This window comes from Dendroctonus ponderosae, unplaced genomic scaffold (genome assembly GCF_020466585.1).
Source record: "Dendroctonus ponderosae isolate FM_Combo_2020 unplaced genomic scaffold, Dpon_F_20191213v2 Dpon_F_20191213_5, whole genome shotgun sequence".
Lineage (NCBI taxonomy): Eukaryota > Metazoa > Arthropoda > Insecta > Coleoptera > Curculionidae > Dendroctonus > Dendroctonus ponderosae.
In genome coordinates this window covers 10,174,125-10,193,021 of record NW_026018715.1, presented here as the reverse complement: position 1 = coordinate 10,193,021, position 18,897 = coordinate 10,174,125, and the positions used below count along the sequence as shown (strand labels likewise).

The following is an 18,897-nucleotide window of genomic DNA, read 5'->3' as shown; positions in this document are numbered from 1 at the left end:
TAAAAACTTCTGCTGCATTTTATCGAATTTTCCCAAAGCTCTGAAATACATAAATAAAAAAAGCAATATTTTGTTCTTGTTTCGACCAAACCAAGTTCTTCAGCAAATTGGTTGATGAGAGGTGGTAGAAACAAAACGTTGGTCCCTCCTGTTGGTGTTTGTGGTATATTAGCGACTTCTTCCATTGKTAATCCAGTTTTCGYCGCTTTTCTCTTCTGATCTTTCTTACCTTTCTGATCCGGTTTCTGCATCGCCGTGGCAAGATTTATTTTTATTGCTATATAAATCACYTGTTGAAAAATAATTGAACTTAGCACCGTTTCTAAACCACTTAGACTCTTTGGGAATACCACGCTTCCACTGATGTTTGGTCACTAATGGTGAAASCGAAGAAAGAGAGTTGTGCTTTCTGTCACAGAATCGACTATACTTTAGATAAGATTTTAAATTTTATTAAATTAGAAGAGAATTAAAAAATTAGGTATATTTTAAGGCTTCTCAGTTAAGTTTCTTCTGACGTCTGTGGTTGTTTTTGTTCCTGTTTTGACAAAGCAGCATTTTATTGGAAAAAAATAAGCGATTGCATGCAGCAAACCCACTTTTTTCGCCAGTTTATCTGCTTTAAAATGTTGAGAACTGCTGATGGATCATCCATTTCCTCCGAATCGACACTTTTGAACAATGCAAAACGGTCGTCAAGAGTATCCCGCCGAGAGGCTGGATTCCCTTTAAATTTCGCTACCTTGCTGGCAGGCAGCAAAAGAATGATGACACTCTACACCAAGAAGGTCGGCTAATTAGCTCGAGCAGGCAACATTCACTTCGTGCCATATGAAACAGTTAGTTATCAACAATACAACATCGAGGAAAAAATTGAATTAGCCACTGACTGACTGGTCAAATATGAGCAAGTCAAATCGGCGAACTGTTTGAATTTCAATAGAAATGAATATCAAAAGGCGGCGTTAGTAAAAGAGCCGGAAAATAGTTGATGGACCAAAGTCGGGCCTGTTTACAGGCCACTCTGACACTTGGCTTTTGTCGGCCTAGTTAAGCCGCAGGGGGCGCCGTCCCATGTTCCCCATAACTATAACGGCCCGATGCCCCTTTGTTTCCTGCCGAAATATATTGGTTTTTTAAATCAGTTTTCGGTCAAGTCAGAGGTGACGAGCGAAGCCTCATTTATTTTCAAGTGGCTCGTTTTCCATGGGCCCAGAAATTCTCCTTGCTGATGATCGGTGAAGAGGAAGTTTGGGAGAACGAAAAAGTTTGATTTACTTATTGGTATCGGTATTTATTAATGTTAGTTCGTCGAGGTTTACAGTTATACAGTGCATGGTAAAGTAATAGGAACAGATAAACAAATCCATTAATTTTACGATGAGAAGCAGTTGCTAATTTGGCTTTGAAAGTTCCACTAGATTGTAAATGATTCATAAATTTCTAAAGTTACATTTTTGAGCATGCGGTTGACTTGAGAAATTATTCGGATCTGCTAAGAAGTTCCAAACTGCTTCAGCTTCTTCAATTTTTGCTTTAGCTTCTTATCTTCAAGCATTTTCTTTGAAAGTCTTCCATTTGAAATGATTTGTGTTGAAAGTAGAATTGACTTACTTTATAAGACTATTATTTCCTATTAGTGAACTTACGCCACTTTGGAAGTCGAAATTTGTGAAAATAATACATTTCTTAGAGGTTCTAATGATTGAAACATTTTTTACCGAAATATGTATTAAACGTGGCAAAAGACAAATATTTTTAGATAAAACGCCTCGTTTTTCATTCAGAGTCAATCATCAATCAAGATGTTGATCACTTTCCATATTTTTCAAAAGTTTTGCAATTCGAAATACTTTTTTTGTCGAAATGCGTCAGCTGGTTCTGCATAAACAACTTGTTTTCATATTTTATTTTAACATCGAGTTCAGGGCTTTGTAAAATCATACAAAAAACTGAGTCAATTTTTTGTGCAACTTTCAACATTAGCAACATACAAACTGTTCTACTGATAGTTTGCTTTTTGACTCCCAATAAAAATCGATTTTGAACGATTTCCATTGTGCAAACTTTCCTTTCAAAATCAGCAAAAATTCGTGTATATTTGGCACAACTCACCGCTTTGTACGGAAGCATAAATAGTTTGAATTTAGGCCAACTTTAGGCTAAACCGATATCACTAAATACTTCACTTTCACATTGGAAATCCAAAAAGAATTCTTACATTCTTACAAGTACAGGTTCAGGAAAATCTATCTATCTACAGGAAAATGCATCTTTGGAATGAATTGGTCTACATTTTCGATCAATAATTGCTTATCACATCAAAATATCAGGCTTAACTATATGGAAATTGGCATACATTTGCATACTTGACTGGGATTTAATCCGAGTAAACTATTTGGCACGTTGGATAATCAAGAATTGTTTGCATTTTTTTATAAATTGAATGTTTGGAAGTCATTCAATTCACACTCATTAATTAATTAAAACAGAATGAATAGAAATAATAGTAATATTAATAAACAAAACATCCGTCCGCAAGTGCTTGGATCTCCATATACAAGACGCTTTTTACCAATTGTTTAAGGATATTTTATAAACGATCTTAAATTCAAGCGTTTTTGAGGGCATTGAGATGAAATGTAGCATTTTGAAGAGAAATTTAAACAGGCTTTCATTTTACCGCTGATTACAGGATGCACTGCGTTTAAGGGTATCGATGCATTCAATCGGCTCTGACTTTGTTGCCACCTTGTACACCAGTGTTTAATCTGATTTTATTTGGCCCTCAATTAATTATGAGCAAAAAATTTGTACTTGGTCGAAACCTCTTAGAGCACTAGTTTTTGAGATATTGGCAGTTAAATGTGCAGTGTGTCCTTAAGTGAGTACTTCTTAATAGCTTAAGAATATCTTAGGTAAATTTAGTCATATGCTATGGAAAAATGGTGAAAACACTTTTGGCCTCAGCGCCAAAAACGAGGCAAAATAACTTACTAACTAACAGAAAACAGCAAAGTAGATGTAAATCAAAAAAATTACGAAAACACTAGAAAAAATGCATGGTTGGCGACTTGTCGGACACTCGCCACTTTCGGCAACGGTAAAAAAAATTGAGGTTTTTTAGGCTTAAATGTATAAAGCGAGCTCCTTAAGTAAAAAAAAACCGAAAAACCCCACTTTTATCTAGAAAAACTGAAGAGATTTAGGCCTCTGGAAATCACCACATAAACTTTCAGATTGGCACCTATAAATATTTTTTTATTCGAGCTGTACGCGTTCTTTCCTTACCTAGATGGAAGTATGTTTATATGTTTTTTGAGGATTGGCCTTAATATAAAAAATCACTGACTCCAGAAGCAAAAACATTCCACCCAATTACTTCTTCATCTGAATGCCGGTGTCGACGTACGGAAATGATGGGCAAAGTGTTTTGTCGTCCAAGTCCGAAATGACTTGAGCTTGGTCCTTTATCAAGTAGTCATACTGACCATTTCGATGTGTTTTCTCTGGGCCTTTAAGCGCGTGTCTTCGGATAAAGTCCACCGCAACTTCGGGGGCCAGTTTCGACATTTCAAGGCGATGGCCCCAAGTTACCAGCGCCAAGGGCTATCAGGTTAAACATGTTTTAAGCTCTATTAAAACTCAGACGTTGACCAACTCACCCTTGTTGGGCTGAGTAGATTCAGGGGCGTAATTACATGTCGATACAGGCATTTTTTTACGATTCGTCGCAACATGCTGATTTCGTTCGGATTGGCGCATGGATGGTACAACATTACAACAGCCCCATGCTCCAAGTTGTGTATCCATCGTTGTCTGGGTAGGAAAGTGAACTCGCCATAAACGGCCCATAGTGGCCTATGGGTACCACTAAAATATCCCTATTAGTTTATATGAATTCGTACACATTGGGGAGGAAAATTGTCGCTAATCGCTTTCCCATACTCAAAATTTCGTGGATGTTAACTTTCGCCTCTCAATGTAAATTTAATTTCTTTAATCGCATGATTTTTGAAACTGTGCTAATTAATAATAATAAATCCTTCAGAAAAATTATGCCGATTTTGGCAAATAGATATCCAATAAAAAACTAATTTAAACTTACAATGTGGGAATAGTCTCATCATATTCAATCGATTCGTTCATACATTTGTGCGAAGCCTAAAAAGGAAACATTCTCAACCAATCCGTTTCCAAAAATTTTCAAAATTAACCTACGCTGTATTCTTGCGGAATGTGTTCCACGCTGTGAATGGGATGTACGGTTTTCTGGGGCAAATAGAGGCTCCGGTTGTGAAAGCAAGTGTAATTTTCCACATTGTTGTACCAATCGATTTGAAGGTTTATCTGGAACGAAATTAGCTATTAATCATAAATAAACAAAAAAATCTAATGTAGCGAAACAATCAAATGGCGGTTTGCATCACAAAGCACGCCAACTTATTCGGTTATGCAATGTTTCTTAAATGTGGATGCTTAATTAATTGTTTGCAGCGTAATAGTTGAGATTAATCAGCTCGTTAGCATTATTTTTCCTCTCAAAGACATGGAAGCTGCAGAAGATTACTATTTATTTCCAGATCCAATTTAGTGCTTGACCATGCACAATTTTATCACCAGATTTGAGGAATCCAAGTCCGTTTAAACTTTGCAACCACTTGAACCGACTGAAATTGCTCAATTGCTTACAAACCTTTCCATCATCACAGCTACTATCCACCACCCCCATAGCGATTCCATGATGAGCGTCGTACAAATTCTTGGATTCGCTGACTGCTTGATTCGAATCCTGCTCTCCGGGCCCATGAGGAAACCATTTCCTATGCCAGGATTCATCATATGGGTGTTCTGCTAAAATTGCCAAAAATTGGTCAATTTTTTTTACCAATTTCTTCTGCTGCAAAGGTTGCTATGGACGCAAAGATCTAATTTGTTAAAATTCATATATTTCATAGGTTTCTACTTTGTTTATTATATTAAACTGAAGATTTTGTGTCCGGTTACTAACAAAAAAAAAACGRGAAACCGCGTTGAAACTGAAACTTTTGAGCAAAACTGCGCGGTTTTGCTGCAGTTTTTTGTTCTCAGTTTGAAAGGCAAATGAAGKCAAAACCAACCGAAATGTATCATCAAGAGTGACAAAATGTGCCCTGTAAATTTCGMAACGAAAACGTTGATTTAAGGAAGCAAACGACGCAAAAATAAGCAATCTATGTGGTGGTTTAAAAAGGTGCATTTTGTGTGATCGCATTATATTTCGCTAGTTGCGTTCTCAAATTATATGGCGTACAAGAACTTCGACAAAAACCTGCTTTACATTATTAATTTTACTGCCAATTATTTTTTAGTAGAAGAAACGCAATTTAGGAATAAACTGCWGCAGTTCGATTTTTTATGGCAACACGTTCAGGGTCTTAAAAAGGCGGATACTTGAGATACGAATTTGAGAGTTGATTTTACAGGCAACACGCTCTATTAAAACGGCTCTATTTGGTGGCTTTTCTCAACCGWTTTCAATACAGAAAGAAAAGGGAATGTTGGATATGTGAGTTAAGAAGGAGCTAAATCGGAAATTTGCCCCAAAAGATGAGTATTCRCATYTTYAGTATTCACACCATCAGCTCTTGCSCTAGTAGGCAATTCAACTAGAGGCCACAAAAAAWTATTATTAGCCTTTTTTGAATACTTCTCTGCAGATCTCAGCAAGCTTTTAAACTGTCCTCATCTCTAGCCATCTATTCGTGGAYATTTTCGAAGTTAGCACTACTTTACACACTTTSAAAAACGCCCTTAAAAAATTTYTTAGATTCTCTCAAGGAGTGACGCTTCACAGGTTTCTAACTTAAAGGTTCCAATATGATAATTATTATAGTGTCAATCTASAWTTTTTAAAATTTTATTCGGAAATCTCGTTCTTACAACGTTCTATCCAAATKATCCTTACTTGGATTCAAGCCATGCAGACAAATTGAAACCCTTTTTTTCAGAATGTTTTCACATCAAAGTGATCTTTATGTACACTATTTTCTTCRCACTAGACTCATTTTACATGTTAATTAAAGTGACCACATTTTCATCGAGAAAAAGTGGGACAAATGAGAAGAAATGAGAATTACAATTTAGTTGTTTTTATTGTAGATGTACAGGGTGCTTCATAACCTTATGGACACCTCAAAAGAAATCGAGTTTCCATTAAAGTTTTTTATCAGGCCCATGGTTAACAAGATACAGGGTGTTAAAGTTTCAAAAAAATGTTCGTATTTTCTCTTTAACTCCTACAGTTTATGAGATATTTGCTCAAATTTTTAACATAGGCTAATGTTTAGACCCTTTACCGTAGCTAAGGTGACTGGTTGTGAAAATCTACAGGGTGTTCTTTTTCCTAGAGGCATACCCCTTTTTACCCCCCGAACTTTTTGCGATGCACCCCTGACTTTGACCAAACACATTTTTGAATTTGTTGTTCAATTTACGAATTTTCTAATCTCTTGCAGTTTTTCCGTATCTGTCTTAGTTTTCGAGTTTGCACAAATATAAGTCCATGTACGGTTTCTGGGTGATTTCTTTATAATTTGTTTGTGTCCTTTTGTTCACCGTTTTTTTCTGAAAACTTCAAGTGCAAGTTGAACTTAAAATAGAGATGACTGACGAGTTAACTGTAAAATTGATTTTTTTTCCTTATTTTAATTTACAATACATGAGGTTTATCGGCTGTAAGCTAATCCAAATCCAAAAACGTGAACAAAAGGACGCAAAAAAATTATAAGAAAATTCATGGAAAATCACCCAGGAATCGTACATGGACTTATATTTGTGCAAATAGCTCGAAAACCAAGAAAGACAAATTTCGGATAAATTTCCAATTAAAAAAGACGGGAATCTTTGAGGTACTTTTGCTGCAAAAATTTCACTAATGGCTAATAAACGGTGTAATAATTAAGAATAAATTTAATTTTTCAACTTTTCACTTTGAAGGCCCATAATTCCTTAAGAAATCCAGATCGAAATTTTTTTTATTGGAAGTACTGACCTTATTTTCAAGTCATCTGTTCGCCCTATCATTGTTGACCAACACTTTCGGGACACCCTGTATATGTAAATCTCAAGTCCTTTCAGGATCAATAAAATACAAATTTTAACATTTGTTGGCCCCCTTGGCAAAAGACAAACTGTTACAAACAAATTTATTGAAAATAATTTAATTTTAATAAATTTCAAGGTATTTTTTTGGTCCTAAAGTGGCAAAACGCGGCTCAAATCGGCCACATTTTTCTTTTAAAAAACCGAATTAAACGAGCATTATTATGGGAAAAGGGTTTTTATTTTCATTTTAGCATGTGAATGTTGAAACTTTTTCTAACCGTTTTAAAAGTGGCAAAACACGGCTCACATCGTTGGCACTTGATTTAAAAAAAACTGTTATAAATGAAGTTTTTTTTTGGAAAAAATCGTTTTGTTAAATTATTATTATGTTATGGGGTGAATATTTCAACTTTTGCGCTAAATAATGAGTTACATACATTCAAAGGAACAGAAGATTGTCGCCTTTGGGGAACGGAATAAAGCCACGTTTACTCCTAAACTGCTTCCGCTTGAAGCAAATTTCGACCTCATTCGCCGAATTTTCTCATTTAATTTTTTAAATTAAAAAATGATCTAAATTGGCTAAAATTCCATTAAGCAAACATTCATTAGCATTGTATGCACACCAGGGCAGCTGGAAACCCTGGACAAGTGAAAAAGCGGAATATGTAAAACAACCCGGGAAATGCACATCTAGGAAGAAAATCTTCGAAAATCTAGTAAAAATCACTTACATTTCGCTGATACAATCGTTATACACAAAACGACAATATTTTTCAGCATAATTATTAGCGGGGCAATCACGAAGATCGATAGAAAAATAATAACAGCGAACTGAAGCAACGAAAATTTACAATTGCAGCGGCATATCGAAAAAATGTTGATTTCAATGTACTTTACGGGGTCACAAAAGCCGTCTAAATAAGCATTTATCGGAATCTGACCTACACGGAACTTCAATCAACAACAAACCAGATGTTGATATAATTACTTCATAAACACGTTCACGTAAGCGAATATCGACCTGGCCAACCAATATAGTGAAAACTCTATTCAGTGCTTCAAGTGACGTGGACTCTTCATCTAGAGCAAGTTTTACAGTGATTATCCAAAATACAGAACCAGCAGTTTATAAGTTAAATTCGTGGGATTTCTGGCAAAATTTGCGAATCCCAGATCGCCAGTTGGTAGTGGCCTTTTTCCCTATCAAAAAATCATACAATTTTGGTTGAACAAAGTATAGCTAGAAGGAAATAAGACACCTTGCGTATGTAATGAAATCGTCATATGCAAAAGAAAACTGTATTGTTCTATGTTTCAATACATTTCTTTAGCATCAGCCCTCCGCCATTTTATTTTAAATATTCATTCCCATTTTGTCCAGACGCCAAGAGCTGCACGATATTGTATTTTATTGCCGAAAGGGGCGGAGCTAAAGAAAGTAAACAAATAACAAAAAATGTGGCAAATATTAACAGCAGCTCTTAAGACCGTTGATCTGGGGGTACATCAATCTTTAAATCTTTGAAAACTTTTGTGGATTGACAACAATTAAAACATATACTAATGTTTGATAAACTGAAACAATGAAACCCGCACACCACAAATAATAATGTTAACAATTAATTGTAGAACATTTTCAAAACGATCTAATAATTCGCAAGCTACCAAAACACATCCGTCGTCAGATATAATAAGAAGAATTTAAATAGTTTCAGCTAAGCTCCAATGGTATTTCAAACATCTTATACATAGTTCTAAAAATTTTTTTTTATTTTTATACAGTTGCTTATAATTTTATTGCAATTAGGTACTAACCTATATTTTTCTGGCCCTAAAATGTCACATACATTAGAAACCGAATGATAATGAGTTCCAAATGTGAGGTTACACATTTTCAGGCATAAATATTTTAATTGACAATCAAAACGTTTAAATATTTTGTTCACTTAAACCTAATTTTGTGATTTAAAAACTCAGCAATTATGATGAACAAACTTTACATCAGTTCGACATTTCCTATCGGTTAACAATAATAAAAATTCACTAGAATTATCAACAAATGTCCCCTATTTAAAGAAAAAACTATATATCAATTATGTTACTATAAAATACTGAGAAAATGTGAACACAACATTGTTCATTAAAACGAATAAAAGCGAAAAAACCAAGCGTTGCCAAACCGTTGCAAAAAACGTTGCAAAAAACATAAACAAACACCACAATTTCTAAGCTTCTAAGCGTTACGTTTTTTCTCAGCATATTCAAATTCATTGCTATCCGGAAACGAATGAAGTGTCACAGATCCGTTCTTTGCCAACGCTACAAAAATCAAACCTTTTAAAAACCAGTTATTTAAATTAAAAGTTATTGCCTGCGAGATTGCTGGAAAGTTCATGTGTGAAATACTGCAGAAAATGAATATTTTTTGGATGGCTATCGTTTCAGTAATCGATAAATAAAGAAAACGCTAGTTTTTCAAAAGCGATCTTGTTCAAAACTAAAACATACCCAAAAAAGCTAAATACAGAGTTTCTACACAAGAACCACTAGAACACTCTTCTCTTCTTTATGGTTTCAGTAAATTCCCGTTTTTAGGCATCTATTTTCTAATATACATATACAGTGCATTATTTATTTATTTATTATTATTTATTTAAATTAAACCTCAAAATCCCCTTCAGACAACCATCAGATCGATTACTAAAGCCGCCATTTCAAAACACCCCGTATATTTGATCATCTTACCCAACAAGGATGCGAAAATGGTTGCCATGTTCAGTTTACTCATCTTTGCGTTGAGATGCTGGCAAATTTCCACAGGCGTAAGTCTTGGATAGTTTCTCATTAACGCCAGTATTTGATCAGCCCTAAAAGAGCCAAAATCATGCAATTAGATAACTTTTAAGATTCTTAAGCCAACTAAAAATGTTGATAAATACACGCGATGTTTAGTAAGTCAAATAATAAGTCTATTCCTTGCTGGAAGTTCCTGAGCAAGTAATTTTTAAATTTAGTACCTTGCAGTTAGTTTGCCATAAAATTTAACATTTTGCAGAAAGGAAATTAATTCTTGTCTGTATTATTTAGTTAAAAAAAATAAAATATTTGTAAAGTTCCTGTGCCATTTAGGAGTAAAAAATGATATAACCGCTTGATTGCATGGCAATAATAAGTATAATTTATTTTGCTAACAAAAGAGTACATGACTCACCATTTTCCACCGAACACGCTTGTCTCCTGAGATCTAAAACAAACATAAAATTTATTTAAAAAATCCAAAACTGTTATATCTACCTACATTAATAAAATAAATTTAAAAACGCTTGTTAAAAAAAGTTATACCTGACTTGTACTTGTTCATGTAATTCCACCACGTCATGGCCAATCGACGCATTGATCGACTGGTCTATTTCTTTCTGTTGCTTTGAAAGTATGCCTGCTTGGTCGGTATTGCTGGGTAGACCAGGCATGCTAAAGAAATTTCCATTTGATATTGCAATATTTACAAAGTTGATCAACTGTTCAGACTTACCGTTGTATTTTTTCTACTGGACGCCGTCGTCCGTTCGCTGCAGCTGGTGGCAAATCTTCATTCAAAGATTCAATCCTAGACACAAAAGTTTGAATTATGAACTACCTATTTTATGCTCAGTCAGAGACGCAAAAACATGATAAAATAATTTAATTTAATTAAATTAACAAAAACTTACATATCTACAGTCCGTGCATTTGGAGTTGGGAGGCGAGAAGAGCCAATTGTTGTTTCAGTAGGTCGCAAAGATCTGATAACTTCGGCGGGCGTGTCCGGTTGAAGATTGCTGAAAGCCTCATTCAGTTCTGATATGGTTCGACTGGAAAAGAATACATTAATAGATTTTATTTGAATCAAAGAAATATACGTAAAGTATTTTTTTTAAATTACATGTCAGGAATAAATATGCTAATAATACTATTATGAACCGCTTGGGGCACCTGCAGAGGGGCGACTTTTGTCGCATTAAGAATGGAACAAGCTCCATCCTCGGCGACTGTCGCCCGCAGTTGCTAGTAGCAGCTACAAAAAGTCGCCCCTGTACGTGACTGTATTTAAAATAATGAGTTCAGCGTGTGCACTTAATGACAAATTTGTTGCTCAAAGAAACAAATGGAAAAAACAATTTCCTAAGGCAAATATTTTAGTAAAGTAAAAAATGATATTTACCTAACAGATCGAATATTCCTCACATCTGATGGGCCTGAAGCCAAAAATGTAGAACCTTTCTGTCCGTCAACAAACACAGGCCCTTGCCAGAAGTTCTCAAAATTAAAAAATTGAGGCAAGGGCTCATCCATATTCTTGCTCAATTCCGTGTAGTTCACGTCATCGTAAACTCGTTCCTTTATACAAATATAAGAAAGTAAGTAAAATGGCAAAAGATTGGCGAAATGCGAAACAGTTTATATGATCATTAAGCGGGCAAGTGCTTCATTTTCGAGATACCGTAAAATTATTGTTTTTACTCCTTCCTGTGACGTGCCGCGTGGTGAATTAGGCGATAAACTTCCTGGACATAATTTTAATTAGATTTTTTTAACCACCATGAACATCCCTCGTATTCACCCTAACTAATAGTGTGCGGAGGCGACAAGTGCGTCCGGGTACGAGGGAGGTGCAGTTTGTAACGCCAAGTGCAAAACAGCCGAAAAATCCCGTTTTTTCCCGATCATCCCTGCACTATTGATCTAATAATATCAAAAGTGAAACTTTTGAACTCATCGCGGATCTATTACAAGACAAGACTCAAAAAGTAAATTAACACCCTCAAACAAGGAAATGAAGCGGGTGAATAAGTACCAAATCGAAATCGATATGATTTTTTCCCCACATTTTGCTGGTCGGAACAAGTTCCCTTAGACTTTTCTCCCTGATCTGATATTCTTTGAACGCTGCTTTGCACTTTATCGCTATAGTTTAAGTACATAATTATCGGCAAAACAAAAATACTTACCTTATAACAGTTGATTGGGACGACTTTTGGATTTGTTCTTTTTACACAAAGGGCTCTCGCAAAATTTTTGACTTTTTTCGGCGCCTGTAAATATTAAGTCACAGCTATACATACATTCAGCTAATTAAACAAAGTTTAGGACCAACATCTAAGTGTGATTTAGTAGATATTATTTCATCTGAATGGCGGTAAAAACATCTACCAAAACACTTAATTTTAATTGAAATTTCGTATTCCAATCGCATAGGATTTAATAAATTTTATTAGGAAATAAGAAAATCAGATACTTATATGTAATTCTTACCCGGAGTTGCGCAGATCGATCCGGTTTTCTTCCGGTTGGCATAGGAGGCAGAGGAATAGGTTCGTTTTCTTTATTTGCTTGCTCTGGTGATACAATTGGCATATGCTAAAAATGTTTATTAGTGTAGTCTGTAGTTTTTTTAAATGTTTTTTTTTTTAATTTCCATGTTTTTTAAATTAATCTAAAGGCCAAACAAACCTCTGGTTCTTCGGTCGCTATAGTCGCTATATCTTTTGACTGTACAGCCGGTAAACGTATCTCCGGAGCTAGAACGCCAGGCCTATAATTATTCAAATATTTAAAAAATATATATTTAACAAAGCTCTATTATTACGTTGTTGACAGAGGACGCGGTTGTTCTCCGAACCAGTCGTCTTGAGGATCGTTCTGAAAGAAAATTCCAAACAATGATTTCAATGCCTCCAAAATCTGAAATATTTTATCTCAAAGTTTGGAAATAAGTTGTGATAATGTTTCTGAAAATGTTCAAGCAACTAAACAATACCTTCTGCTGTAAGGGTTCATCTTCCCGAAGTGTTATTTCTGCCAACGTCTTACTTAAAACCGATTGTTCGTTGCTAAACAATTGTTCAATTGCTTCTGGGGATATATCAATCTCCAAGTTTGTGCTGGAACTAATGCAAATTTTCAAACGTAAGTACGTGTTATTTTATATCTGCAAATAACTCTTACAACAAACTGTCAGCTGGAATCTTTCTCTTCTTTTCCCTCGGACGTTTTACAACCGTTTTTGTTTTCGGTATTTCACCGCCTCCAATCACCATCAGTTCCATATTTTTGTTCTTCTTTTCTTGTAAATGTATGAAGAAATGGAGAACACCGTCTGTATACGAACAAATTTAAATCAACTTATTGTTACTTAACACTCTCATTACTTAATGTCTGAATACTGATCTGAATGAAAACCACTACAGTGGCAAGTAACGTGTTAGCAGAAATCGAATATTCACCTAAACAAAATTTAATTTGCCTATTCCAAATCAAAACTGTCCCATGAGTAAGCATTGCGGACAGCCTCAGTGATAATCTCTTTTTTGGATCTGAGGAATTGCTATGCAAAAAGCGATTAACATCCTCGCTAAAAAGATGTGTTATATATTCTACTGCAATATAATTTTTATATTACATACCATAACTTAACAACGTCCAATTGGACGACTTCATTTTTTGGCAGTTTATTCAAACCGACCGTTGCAGCTTGCCAAGCCAGAGTCAACCGGCGCCTAATCTGAGGGTGTATCGATTCATGAAGGAAAAACATCTTGTGGATTTTGTACTGGAACTTCCGGAACTTCTGGAACTATGTACCAATWATCTGCTTAAGAACTTTATTGTTATATGTCTAATAGTTCTGTTGAATRGTTTTTTGAGGAAAAWACAGACATTTTATTCTTTTTTTCTTTTTTTTTATTATTCTCTYAACMCCTATAACCGTTCGACATGTTGTACCAGAGACAAATAACAATTATTGTCTCTGTTGTACATTAAAAAGGTCTCAAATATTTGAAAGAATGGTATGCGTTCTTTAATGACTATGTTATGTAAACTACGAACAAGTAGGGTATTTTAAATTCAAGCATTCATACGATGTTGGAAAAATCGATATTACTTTAAAGTGTAAATAGAAAATCGACCCTAAAGGAAAAGGGGTTATTGAAGTGTGAACAGTTTAAAATCATTATAGAACATTTATATCGAATAGGCTTAGAATTGTGCGAATAGTTCGAATATGCAATAAACAGTACGGCATTCCATTTAAAAAAAAGCAAGTTTGTTCTGTCATTTGAATTTGAGACACCCTGTTCATTAGTATTATCCATCCTTAGTATAGTATATCCTTCCATCAGTATTGTCTCAAAATAAACTAGACGTTAATATCTACAACTTTTGTATTTAACATTTGTCTCTAAATTTCAACTTAGATGCAAAAACGGGGTGGCCAAAGTTCAATCAATAACCCTGTATCTATTCGGTTATAGCACGATTATTTGAAATATACCAAAACGATCAAAAATTCACTTTTGAAAAATGTCCTCATTTAAAACGATTTTAAAGGAAGGAACAGATATTCTTATTCAATTTGTAAATTGAAATTAATTAGATTTTGTTTATTTCTATCCCTATAGAGTATCGGAGTTTTTTCGCATATTCAACCAAAAAAACCATAAAAKTCTAGTACATTTCCAAAGTATTCGASTAATTTAAATRTTTAATATAAAATCSCTTCTTTTCAATACCATTTTSAAAAATTTAAACAATACAGGGTGACACAAARGTTCGRAGACAAATGTAGKAAATTTAAMTATCAATGGTGTTTTTAACATTTGTGCGTTGTTGAGGTTTAGCTTATTTTGTAGCCCGCTAAATTCTCTCAAGCTACGTTTGTTTCCCATGTAAAATTGTTTTTACGTGTTGCCGTCCTGAAATTGTTCGAATCGGGAAAGTCGACCGGCTGAAATCACATCACGCTGAAACTCCTCCGTACTTCAAGAAGCACGATCTACGAAACCATTAAAGGGTAAACTCGAAGCGGAAGAACGAACCTAAACAAGCTGAGGTGTCGAATTCGCCGGAATCCTGGACAGTCCATAAGAAACCTGGACAAGGAAGTGGGAATTAACGGAGAGGCGGCCAGAAAAATGGTCACCAAAGGCCTAAAGCTTCTTAGCTTTCAAGCTCGGAAGAGGTCATTAGTTATAAATTATTATTTTTGAAGGCATCTTAAATGGGAGTCGGTATCTCCAATTCCTTCGGAATAACCTGGATTTTATGTTGGACGACTTAGATTTAGAAACATGGCGCAATGTGCAATTATTTCAACATGATGGCGCTCCTCCGCATAATTTTTCGATTGGACGAAACGGCCGTACTTTATGGCCACCTCGATCACCGGATCTTTCACCTTTGGATTTATTTTTGTGGGGAGCCGTAAAATACACAGTTCACAAAAGCAAATATTCGCATTTCAATGCACTTAAAGAAGCTGTTAGAGCATTTGAAAATATTGATGGTCGGTCCACAAGAAAAGCAACTTATACAGTTTTAAAGCGTTGCAATGTTTGCATTGATAATAATGGTGGAATTTTTGAAAATGTTTTACAATAAAAATTAAAGTTCTAGAGTTAAATTTTAATTATTATTGGTGTGATTTGATTTTTTTAATAAACAGTTTAAATGAGCAGCCGTCTTAATTAAAATAAAGTTATTGCCAACTTTAACGTAGTTGTCACAATAAATACTGAAGCATGCTGTTATTATTTGTTACTATGGAAACAATGCTGTATGTCTTATACTATTTTCCATGGCTAACTTCGATCCACTAAATTGAAAAAGTATAAATTGTTCGCAGACATTTTATTTTCGAAAAAAACCTAACGATGTGATATTTCACAGAAATCGTAATAAAATGTTCTATTTGGTAAGGCAATAATCAAGTATGGTTGCAATTTAAAAAAACTCGAATTCATATGTCAAAAATGACAGTTATTTTAGAGAAATGTCTTATGCAATTTTGTTTGGAATTCAATTTCCTACAAGTTTCCTATTTAATGATTTAAAGCATAGATGTATGCCAAGGCTTAAAGCAACAACAACGCTATTCGTAAAAACTGGTGATGGTGGAAAAATACACCAAAACTTATTTTAATTGATAAATAAAGACAATAAATGACTGAAACCCTGGAATTAATTATAATAAGTAATAATTTCATTCTTATCAAGTATGATTAAATGTTTTTTTAAAATTTTTGTTATCTACTTTATGTAGATGCAAATGTGCATAATTTCTTCACATTTGTATTATGTGCTTTTGTATCAGCGGAAATCTGTTGCCACATAATTGATGCACTTGCAAACAGGATCAGCAGATATTTAAAATAACCATCTCGAAACAGTGACCCTTTAAAAGGCAAAATACTTAACGGTTTGTAGCGGATTGTTTCACAATAAAAATACTGTAAAAAATACAGCAGCGCAGTAGATTTTGAGAGGAAGAAAATCATCTGAGACCTGCAAAATACACCTTATTTTAATAATTAGCCAAATTACTTTACTTTATGTTAATGTTGCAAATTTGCATTTTTCAACAATATGCAAGCAACTTTTATCACATCATACARTKTATAAAYCTTTGATTTAACTCGCCAACCAGAAGGTTTTGATTACATTTTCTGTTGCGATGCGTTTGAAAACTRATTCGGCAAACTGTAAAAGCACCGCGTTCCAAATTGTCATTAATTTATGTCGTTTCGATGAGTTTGAAAACTAATTCGRCAAACTGTAAAAGCGCCGCGTTCCAAATTGTCATTCATTTCTGTCGTTTCGATGAGTTTGAAAAMTAATTCGGTAAACTGTAAAAGCACCTCGTTCTAAATTGTCATTAATTTCTGGCGTTTCGATGAGTTTGAAAACTAATTCGACAAACTGTAAAAGCGCCGCGTTCCAAATTATCATTCATTTCTGTCGTTTYGATGCAAAAATCCGCYAATTTCTCRWTCAATYGAATCTAGTCCACATATTCTGACTGCCTTTTTAAAGAGTGGTGGAATTTTCYGAAATTTGTATCCAGTTGAGGCTCTTTATGCAAATAAGCGCGCAGAGGTCAAATGGGGGCATTCTATTCTCGGTGGATAAAAAGTGTATGYTGCTAACTGAAACTGGCAGACTAAACAAGCACGATGTGTAAGTCTTGTTTATACAAGACTTATTTTTGCTTTTAGATTACTTAAAACGTAGTTGGACTCAAAACTAGTAAAAGATCTAACCTCACTGATGGATGCAAGTGAAATTAAACTGTAGTGTATTTGACTCCTTCCTGCTGGATAATATTGATATACTTACTTGGTTATTGATGAGCAAAGTTACTAAAATTTAAGCACAAAGGCTGGAACACACACCCTGGAATATGCAGGGCTTTCGGTTGCGGCTTCTAGTTTATTCTAACTTGGAGTTCAGATTTGAGCGCGAATAAATGATAGGCCTGGCAAGAGGCACGACTGTTTTTTAATGTATTACTGGTTGCGCCTAATTATTCGTTTTTACTTTAAAATACAGGGTTATCCATTTTATGCCTGGGAAAGTAAAGTAAAACAAAAACACAAAATATTCAGATGGACAGGATAATTTTCTTTCAATATAAAGATTAAACCTTGCCATTATACGTGAAAAACAATATCATTTAAATGTCCTCCACGGGACCTCCTCCAGGCCTCAATCCTTTTGAGGTAATTTTGGATGATTTTTCGGCACATTATCGGTAATATATCGGTCATCACTTCACGGATATTGGCTTTCAATTATTCAAGAGCTTGAGGATTGTTGGCGTAAACACGATCTTTCGCATAGCCGCACAAAAATAAATCTAACGGTGTTAAGTCGCAGGATCTTGCGGCCCAATTCACATTACGCAATATCGAAATTACGCGTCCTGGAAATTTCTCTTGCAATAGGGCTCCAACTGCCAGTGTTGTGTGATCATAATCTTGAATTTTTGAGTCAACAGAGTTGACTGTTATGGCTCATTCCTGATCGTTTTCAAAAAAATATGGGCCAATAACACCACCGGACCACAATGCACACGCGAGCGAAAAATGAGCCACATCGCTGAAGAAAATTCGATTCGAAAAATCATCATCAACGGCTTGTTGTTCAACCACCTAATTTGCGTATGTACTGCGTTGCCCATGGTCTTGAGGCTTATGTTCTTGAGTCAGTTGGACTTTGTACGGATGGAGCTTCAAATCCAATTGCAAAATTCGCCACAATTCGGGAAATCGACGAATTCGGGTCTTCCTCCACACTTTGAGCAACAACCGCGATATTTTCATCTGAACGAATGTTGCGATGATGCACAGGCCTTACAGTATCAGTAACCGATCCAGTCTCTTCAAATTTTCCCACTGTGTTCGAAATTGTTTGCTCTGGGGGTCGATTATGTCGACCGAAATCTGCTGGTAAAGCCCTAAACGTTGATACAGCAGAATCACCATTTTTATAGCAACATTTAATAATTTTTAGTTCTTCGACAGTTAAACGATCCATATTCCAAAACGGCAAACCTTCAACTAAACCCACAGATTATCAAATTATCAACTGATTTTTTTTGGTTGATGCACTAATCATTTATACACAGTTTTGTGCTTTTTGTAAATTCATAGTTTTTGCGCAAAAAAATGTTGTTTTCTTGCCACTTAACAATGTTAGACATTAACTGCAAATATGCATCGCGTAACGAGTACGCTTTCACGCAAGTTGTCTCTGCAAAACCCTAATACTTTGACCATGTCGGTCACTTCTTCATTAGAAAATATTATTAGAAAAAAGGGTTTTTCGGTCTTGTCAGGCAGAAAAGACGCTATTTCCGCGTGTTTTGTGTTCTTTTTGGGCGGCTGCGTGAGCGACCGGCGCTAAACCTCTTTACGTACATTCGGGAAACGTTCCTTTATCAAAAAGGTGCCAAATTTGAATATTTTAAAACTGAATCTAACAGTATCATTC

At 35.0% G+C, this 18,897-nt stretch overlaps 2 protein-coding genes across 3 annotated transcripts; both read right to left on the bottom strand.

Annotated features, from left to right (window-relative positions):
* Positions 1–1,273: 1,273 nt before the first annotated feature.
* Positions 1,274–8,102, bottom strand: LOC109535199. Its single transcript, XM_019901074.2, has 6 exons — positions 7,821–8,102; positions 4,697–4,854; positions 4,222–4,350; positions 4,109–4,164; positions 3,666–3,873; positions 1,274–3,609 (listed from the first exon to the last, which is right to left on the bottom strand). Exons 1-6 carry the CDS (start codon positions 7,867–7,869, stop codon positions 3,379–3,381), a joined length of 831 nt encoding a protein of 276 aa, XP_019756633.1. The 5' UTR covers positions 7,870–8,102; the 3' UTR covers positions 1,274–3,378.
* Positions 8,103–8,841: 739 nt separating this feature from the next.
* LOC109535198 lies at positions 8,842–17,439 on the bottom strand. 2 transcript variants are annotated; one of them, XM_048666616.1, is made up of 16 exons: positions 17,242–17,439; positions 13,533–13,702; positions 13,353–13,480; positions 13,075–13,225; positions 12,887–13,016; positions 12,716–12,768; positions 12,580–12,661; positions 12,382–12,486; positions 12,078–12,161; positions 11,291–11,466; positions 10,800–10,940; positions 10,622–10,696; positions 10,432–10,560; positions 10,301–10,333; positions 9,835–9,956; positions 8,842–9,408 (listed from the first exon to the last, which is right to left on the bottom strand). In XM_048666616.1, the coding sequence occupies exons 2-16, from the start codon at positions 13,661–13,663 to the stop codon at positions 9,323–9,325; spliced, it is 1,626 nt and encodes a 541-aa protein (XP_048522573.1). In that variant the 5' UTR covers positions 13,664–13,702; positions 17,242–17,439; the 3' UTR covers positions 8,842–9,322. The 2 variants fall into 2 exon arrangements, with proteins under 2 accessions (XP_048522573.1, XP_019756632.2); XM_019901073.2 differs by lacking the exon at positions 17,242–17,439 and having other exon boundaries at positions 13,533–14,052.
* Between the last annotated feature and the right edge of the window lie 1,458 nt (positions 17,440–18,897).